The 7,549-nt window shown below is 43.9% G+C and overlaps 2 protein-coding genes across 2 annotated transcripts; one reads left to right on the plus strand and one right to left on the minus strand.

Annotated features, from left to right (window-relative positions):
• Positions 1-610: 610 nt before the first annotated feature.
• Positions 611-6,485, minus strand: LOC117857882 (putative pentatricopeptide repeat-containing protein At5g09950). The gene is made up of 2 exons (XM_034740779.2): positions 3,146-6,485; positions 611-1,572 (listed from the first exon to the last, which is right to left on the minus strand). Exon 1 carries the CDS (start codon positions 6,376-6,378, stop codon positions 3,211-3,213), a length of 3,168 nt encoding a protein of 1,055 aa, XP_034596670.1. The 5' UTR covers positions 6,379-6,485; the 3' UTR covers positions 611-1,572; positions 3,146-3,210.
• On the plus strand, positions 1,092-2,210 carry LOC117857883 (light-harvesting complex-like protein OHP2, chloroplastic). The gene is made up of 2 exons (XM_034740780.2): positions 1,092-1,558; positions 1,918-2,210. The coding sequence occupies exons 1-2, from the start codon at positions 1,092-1,094 to the stop codon at positions 2,030-2,032; spliced, it is 582 nt and encodes a 193-aa protein (XP_034596671.1). The 3' UTR covers positions 2,033-2,210.
• Positions 6,486-7,549: the final 1,064 nt, after the last annotated feature.

Genomic DNA, 7,549 nt, shown 5'->3' on the forward strand with positions numbered 1-7,549 from the left:
GTCATATTGTGTTTTGATGTGGGTTTGTTTTCCTGTCCCTAACGAATGTGGTGATGATACAATGCTTTTCGACAGTTCAATAAGATCTCTTCTCCAACAGCTTCGAGGAGAAATTGTATATTTTTTTGCTAAATCTGTGCTGCAAAATAGATCAATTTTGAACCGTATACTTTTGAGGCTTTGACTAGTACTTCCTCTGTTCCAAATTACTATTCGTGTTTTAGCTTTTCTAGACACATAACTTTACTTTTCTAGACACATAACTTTTACTATGTATCTAGACATAATATATATTCCCTCCATTTCAAATTATAGACATAATATATACCTCCTCCATTCCAAATTATAAGTCATTCCAAGAATCTTGGAGAGTCAAAACATCTCATGTTTGACCAAAATTATAAAGAAAATTATAAAAATTTATGACATCAAATAGGTATACTATGAAAATATAATTAATGAAGAATCTAATGACACTTAGTTGACACCATAAATGTTATTATATTATCATATAAATTTGGTCAAACTTGAGATATTTTGACTCTCCAAGATTCTTGGAATGACTTATAATTTAGGATGGAGGGAGTATCTAGGTGCATGTCAAAGACTATTTATCTAGAACGAATAGTAATTTTGGGACGGAGGGAGTACTTTATACTTGAAAATGTATTTACAAATCTAAGCAAGAATGAACTCTGCATAAAAATTCATCCAAATACTTTTGCTGGTGGGCTATGGGCTTGTTATTTAATTTCCGTAGCACAGCTTCTGTAATGCACATACTACAAAACACCAGCCCAAGTGACAGGGACAATCGCGGCAGGTCAGCAGAATGCCTGAATGTGCTGCGCCCATGTTGAGTCCCTGCAAACCTCACAAACCGTTAGGAGACAGCACGCCCGATTAAAGGTCTCACGGGCCCTCTGTTCGCAGATGCAAACTTGGCACCACACACTCTTATCCACAGCGAGAGCGTGGGTGTGTGTCCAAACCTTCTCCACGCGTTCCCTCCCTCCTCTCCTTCTCCTTCCCCCTCCCAAGAAACAAAAGAACCAGCCAGCCAGCTCTTGCAGAGCTCAAGCGACGCAGCAATGTCTCTGGCACCATCCATCCCTTCCATCAAGGTGAAGGTGGGGGGCGTCTCGGTGGCGCCCCCGCACCGCGCATGCCGGTCGTCGTTTGCGGTGATCAGGAGCTCCAAGGCGGAGGGGCCCATCCGGAGACCCGCGGCGCCTCCGCTGTCGCCACCGCCACCGATGCCGCCCAAGACGCCGGCTCTGTCCACACCACCGACCCTGTCACAGCCCCCAACCCCCGTGAAGCCGGCTGCTCCTCCTGCGTCGTCGGAGCAGCCACAGACGCCTCTTGAGCAGAAGCCGGTTCAGGCCGCAGCTCCGTCGGCAGCTGTGCAGAAGACGGTGGCTGGGGCTGTCACGCTGGAGTACCAGAGGAAGGTGGCCAAGGACCTGCAGGACTACTTCAAGCAGAAGAAGCTGGAGGAGGCCGACCAGGGGCCCCCCTTTGGGTTCTTGCCAAAGAATGAGATTTCCAATGGAAGGTACGTTTGCTACCCTGCAAGATGCATCAAATTTGTGAGCCAGAAGGTGATTTGAACTATCAAAGCATGATCGGTGCGAATTTTCTTACTAGCTTTAATTATTTGAAGGTACTGCAAATTTATGAGCAAAATGATCTGGCCTAAGCTTGTCACAAGCAGCATGCTCTTTAACAACCAATGAAACAGACAAACATCAAACTTGAGACCGCTTATTCTAGTTGAGGGTTGACATGTTTTCAAGTCAATTAGGAAACAAGACCTAGTGAAGTTGCCACAAATTATCATGTTCGGATTCTCCATATTGTTGAATATGTTAAGTTGTTTCAATACGCTAATTCAGATTGTTACAAATCCTGCAGATGGGCTATGTTTGGGTTTGCAGTAGGGATGCTAACAGAGTATGCAACAGGCTCAGATTTTGTTCAGCAAATGAAGATCCTCCTCTCCAATTTTGGAATTGTGGACTTGGATTAATGGTGGACGCTTGGTGTTGTTGTTGTATAAGTCTTTTAAATGAAATGTACCTACTTGATATGGCATATAGAAAATTCAATCTTGCACGTTGTTTAACTTATATAACTTAGTTTCATTTGTGCTGCCCTGTGAATTTGGATGAACATAAAAGTCAATTTCCAGTTTTCTTCTTTGCTTAGCTACCTGGATTTGCTCATGGAGAAAGGCAACATGGTGGTTCAATTAGGATTTACTGAGTTACTGTGCGTGCAAAAAGGGTTTACTTCTCTAATGCTAATGTATGGTTACAAGGTGCCACAGTATATGTTTTCAGCTAATAAGTAAACAACAGCTCGTGTAGTTTGACTTCAAACTCACTCGAGTCTGCTAGATGAACCAGGGATAGCACAGTAACATATGCACACTGTCAGCCTCAACCCCTGCGAGGTGAGCACCAGGAACTCTCCCAAGAGGCCAAGAACACTTGAACACAGTGGATTTGTGCTGCTGTAATCTTGCAGATTTTCTGGGTTTTCTTCCACTATATATAGCTGATAAGGAGTACAATATGGAAGTCGTGGCCTCATAATCAATGCAGGATTTTCCTCCCTATGATCAATTCGTAATCTTCTTTAACTACTTGCTTAAATATAGCTAATACTAATGACTCCGAACCTGGATAATAATTCAAAAGAGATGATTTCTGATGCATCACAAAATTATATTACCTAATGCAGTGTGTGCAATCCATGGACTTCCATGAAAAGATAAAACCTATAAATAAGCACAAGTTCCGGGCTTCCAGCTCATCATTTCTAAATATCTCTAAAGCTCCACATTAGTCTAGATATCACAGCAAACTACATCAGTGAATTCAATTTTCATGTTAGGAGCTAGAATAGTAAGCTTCGAGCATTTGACACATGTAGTGATTGCTTTACAAATTCCTTGGGAAGAGGAAAATGGAATAATAATTCCCAAGAGTTTGGTTATGGAATGGTAAATTCATGCATCTGAAGACCAACGCTAACTTTACTTTTTTTTAATGCTAACTGTAAGTCTGTAACTGTAATTTGAACAGAAATATTTGACTTAAATCTTGGAGAAATCTGACTCATGCTGAGAAATTTGTACCTGGTACTGTGGTACAATGATCCGAGAAGTTTAAAATTGGTACTGGAACCAACTTCACAAATCAGTTACCAGTAATCCCCACAAGAACACTTCCCATCCTCAAAATGATGAAATCGAATAGAATCCCTTAAAATGATTTGCCGGCTAACAATCTGAGAAATGTATCTAAAGGCTGTGTGACAATCTCCACAAACCCGAAGGTTCTTCATTATTCTTATCGGGCCGCCTGAGGAGGAGCGAGTTAGAACAAAGGCAACAGCTAGCTTTTCACTATGATAGCTTAACAACTCCTCTTTGTTTTCTTCTTCAAGATCATACAATGCATACTCTGTCAGGGGAACATAACCAGCATTCCTTATATTCTGTATCAAAAAATTCAGCTTCTCATAAATTTCCTTGGTGTTTGGATGTGATCTATCTCCAGCAACAAAAGTATGAACTCCATCAGTGAGCGTTACCCAACTGCGACCAGCCTCTTTTTTCACAGTTGCTTGCCTCATTGCAGCTCGGGCTTTGGCTGTATCTTCCCACATTCCTGTAGCTGCATGAAAGTTAGATGTAAGAACATAGTTTACAGGATTTTGAGGCTCTATTTCCAAAAGCTTCCTTGAAGCTTCTCTCCCTAGATCAATCTTAGCCCCATCTTTTGACTGTCGGCAAGCAACTAAAACAGTCCTCCATATGAGAGCATTTGGTTTCATTGGCATTCTTTGTATGTACTCTTTTATCTTGTCAAGCTTACCAGCTCGACCGAGAAGGTCTATTACACAAGAATAATGTTCAATCTGAGGCAGTATACCATGTTCCCTCATCATTTCAAAGTATTCTAAACCTCTTTCCACCAATCCAGCATGACTACATGCAGATAGGACGCTAACAAAGGTGACATGGTCTGGAATTTCTCTGCTGCACTGCATTTCCTCAAATATCTCAAGGGCTTTCCTTCCAAGACCATGTCTTGCATAACCAGAAATCATAGAGTTCCATGAGAACTCATTTCTCTTAGTCATGGAATTGAAAACTTTCGAGGCATAATCCACCCTTCCACACTTGGAGTACATATCAACAAGAGCACTCTCAACCACAACATCTGATTCCAAGTGTGACTTAAAGCCAAAAGCATGCATTTCCATTCCACGTTCCAATGCTGCCACAGAGGCACATGCATTTAGTATAATGGAGAAAGTGCAGCAGTCCATCATTTGACCAGTGTGTACCATAAGCCAAACACAGTCCATAGCCTCCTGTAGATGGCCATTGTAAATGTACCCTGAAATCATTGAATTCCATGAGACGGCATCCCTTCTGCCAGACATTTTAGAAAACAGATGCTCACAGGAATCCATCTCTCCTGATTTTGCATAGCATGATATGAGTGCATTATCTACTGCATTGTCTTCTGTAACTCCATGCTTCAGCACTACAGCATGAACCTGTTTCCCCAATTCAAGAACAGACAACGGAGACAAAGCAGCCAGCAAGTTTACAAATGTTACTTTATTTGGGGTCAAACCACCCCTCATCATATTGGAGAAAACTTCCACAGTTTCAGAAATAGGTGCTTGCGAACTTGCCATTACCCCCATCATAGAGTTCCATGAGACTTCATCGTGTTCAGTCATAGAGTTGAAAACCTTCCAGCACTCTGACATAGCTCCGCATTCTCCATACATTTTGACAAGTGCATTTGAAACAGAAGTATCTAAATCTAGGCCCCACTTAACAGCATCACAGTGCACTTGCTGGCCTGCAGCTAAAAGCCTCAAACCTGCACAGGAACTCAAGCCACTAATGGCTGCAAAGTTTGATGGGCTTATGCAACCACGTCTCATCAGACAGTAATGCATCATTGCTTCTTCACAAGTATCATTCTGATCAAGAGCTGAGATAATGGTGTTCCATGAAATTCTATCCCTCGCTTCCATTAGCTGAAATACTTTAGAGGCATCATCGATGGCACCGCATTTGGCATACATATTAACCAAACCATTACTAACAGCGATTTTCATATCAGTAATTCCAGTTCTAAGCATATGCCCATGGACTTCCCTACCTTTCCTCAACCCTTCTTCTGATACAGAATATTCAGCTATGGCACTGAGTAGCACAACATATGTATCTGCGTTAACAGCAACAGAATCTCTCGTGCCCACGAAAATAGCTACCGATTCTTCACCACAGTGTTGCTTGACCAAGCCCACCATCAAACCATTTAAAGTAACTGCATTTCTCTCTTTCAAACTGAGGAAAATATCCTTAGCATCATCAAGCAAGCCATGTCTTGCGAATGCACTAACCAGAGCACTACCCACGTAGAGGTCACCAGAACAACCAGATTTGAGCACCCTCACGAACACTTGGTCAAGCACACCAGAGGTGCATGACGACAGAGATGTCGCAGTAATTAAACTCCCAAAGGTATGCTCCGTTGGCCGCAGCTGAATCCTGGAATCATCTCGCTGCATATCCATGAACAGAGTGAACGTTGAAATCACATCCCCTTTCTTAGCATACACGGACATCAAGGCGTTCCACGTGATCAAGTCCCGGACTGGTGTGCCATCAAAGACCCGCTGCGCTAGGATCGGCGGACCAACAGCGCAGCTGCCATACATCGAGATCAGGGCATTGCACACGGTGGTGTTGGACGTGTACTCTGTCTTCGACACCAATCCATGGACCTGGGTCGACAAGCCCAGCCGGTCGGGTCCCCCGTCCTGGCACGCCCGGAGCACGGTCCCGAAGGTGAATGACGTGGGCCTGCACCCGGGCTCCACCTCCCGCAGCATGGCGCGGAACAACCGGAAGGCCTCGTCGGCGAGCCCCTGCAGCACGTACCCGGAGACGAGGCAGGTCCAGGAGACGGCGTTACGCTCGGGCATTTCGTCGAACACCCGGCGCGCCGCGGCCAAGCGCACGCCCTTGGCGTAGGAGTTGACGAGGTGGTTGACGAGGAAGAGGTCATGGTTGAGCCCCCTCTTGACGAGCTCGACGTGGAGGCGCTCCGGGGAGGTGGCGTCGCCGCGGCGGCGGAGCAGGTGGAGGATGTCGGCGTGAGGGTGCGGGGTCGGAGGCGAGGGCGAACGAGGATGCGGGAGCCGGTGGGCGAGGAGGTCGCGGAGTGGGACGGGAGGAGGGAGGCGGCTAGGTGGTGGCGAGGAAGCGGAGGCTGCGGCGGCGGAGGAGGCGGATCGGATTGTGAGGTGAGGAAATGGCGGGAGCTTGCGGTGCATCGGTGTTTGGAAACGAAGAAGTGTCAGATGGGAAGGAAAGCGTATTCCACGAAATACGTAAAAGCATATCAGGCACAGGTTTATTGCCGGCAGGTCCAGCTGATTCTGTTAGCTAATCTGAAACAAGTCAAACAACAGAATATTCAGGTTTGACTGTTTGAGAGGAATGGGGAAGTGTTTGAAAAGAGAGAGACAACGGCCATAACCATAGCTGTTAGCTGAATAACAGTCTCAACCATCCATTCCAACTTGGTGCAAACTTTTAAGCATGATAAGAGAAAGATGCATTTTTCATGAGTAAGAGAAATATAGCCTTGCCACTTGGAAGTACATGAAAAATATCAAACTCAAATTGACTTCTTACTTGTTGCTTATAGATATTTTCTGATTCTTTGCTTGTTCTACAGTATAAATTTATTGGCTAGTGATGTGGTTTTTTTTCACGGAATAAACCATGACAACATTAACAACTTATGTTGCCCACAATCCTTTGGAAGCAAATGCCAGGTCAACCCCGGGCAGCATGCCCCGCTCGGGGGATTTTTTGGACCTTCACTTCCCCCTCCCAACCCAGGGCAGGGTCCGCTTATGTTGTTTGGCAGGTGGATTGCAGGGCAAACATTCCTTTGTGCTGATATGATAGGAAAGCTAGCAAAGTAAGGCAGTGCTTATATGTAGGTTCAACAAATATAAAAAATATTCAAATGGGATCAAAAAATTTCAAAAAATGTACGTAACGAAAGATTAAAAAAACTCAGATGTAGATTCAACAAATGTAAAAAATATTCAAATGGGATCAAAAAAATTCAGAAAATGTACGTAATGAAAGATTAAAAAACTCAGTTACATGAGAAATAATTACATGATCTGTATCAACATTACGAGACAATAGCTAAAATTTGCACCAATATTTTAGATTACAATCCACAATTACGAGACAAATTACGTGTCTTAGGTTTCAGATAACTTTTCGCAGTAAAAAAAACTCGCTTTAGTTCACTTGGCACTTGCATCCAACCGAATGCCAACACATCGCAAGGTTCACCATCACACAGATTGTATATTGTATCACCATCACATAGATCTGAAAAGCGATGACAAAACCATGCTATAGATCAGCAGTTTAGTCCCTAAAGAATCCCCTTACTGGTGTGATCTCATAAGATATCTG

This window comes from Setaria viridis, chromosome 5, assembly GCF_005286985.2.
Source record: "Setaria viridis chromosome 5, Setaria_viridis_v4.0, whole genome shotgun sequence".
Classification (NCBI taxonomy): domain Eukaryota; kingdom Viridiplantae; phylum Streptophyta; class Magnoliopsida; order Poales; family Poaceae; genus Setaria; species Setaria viridis.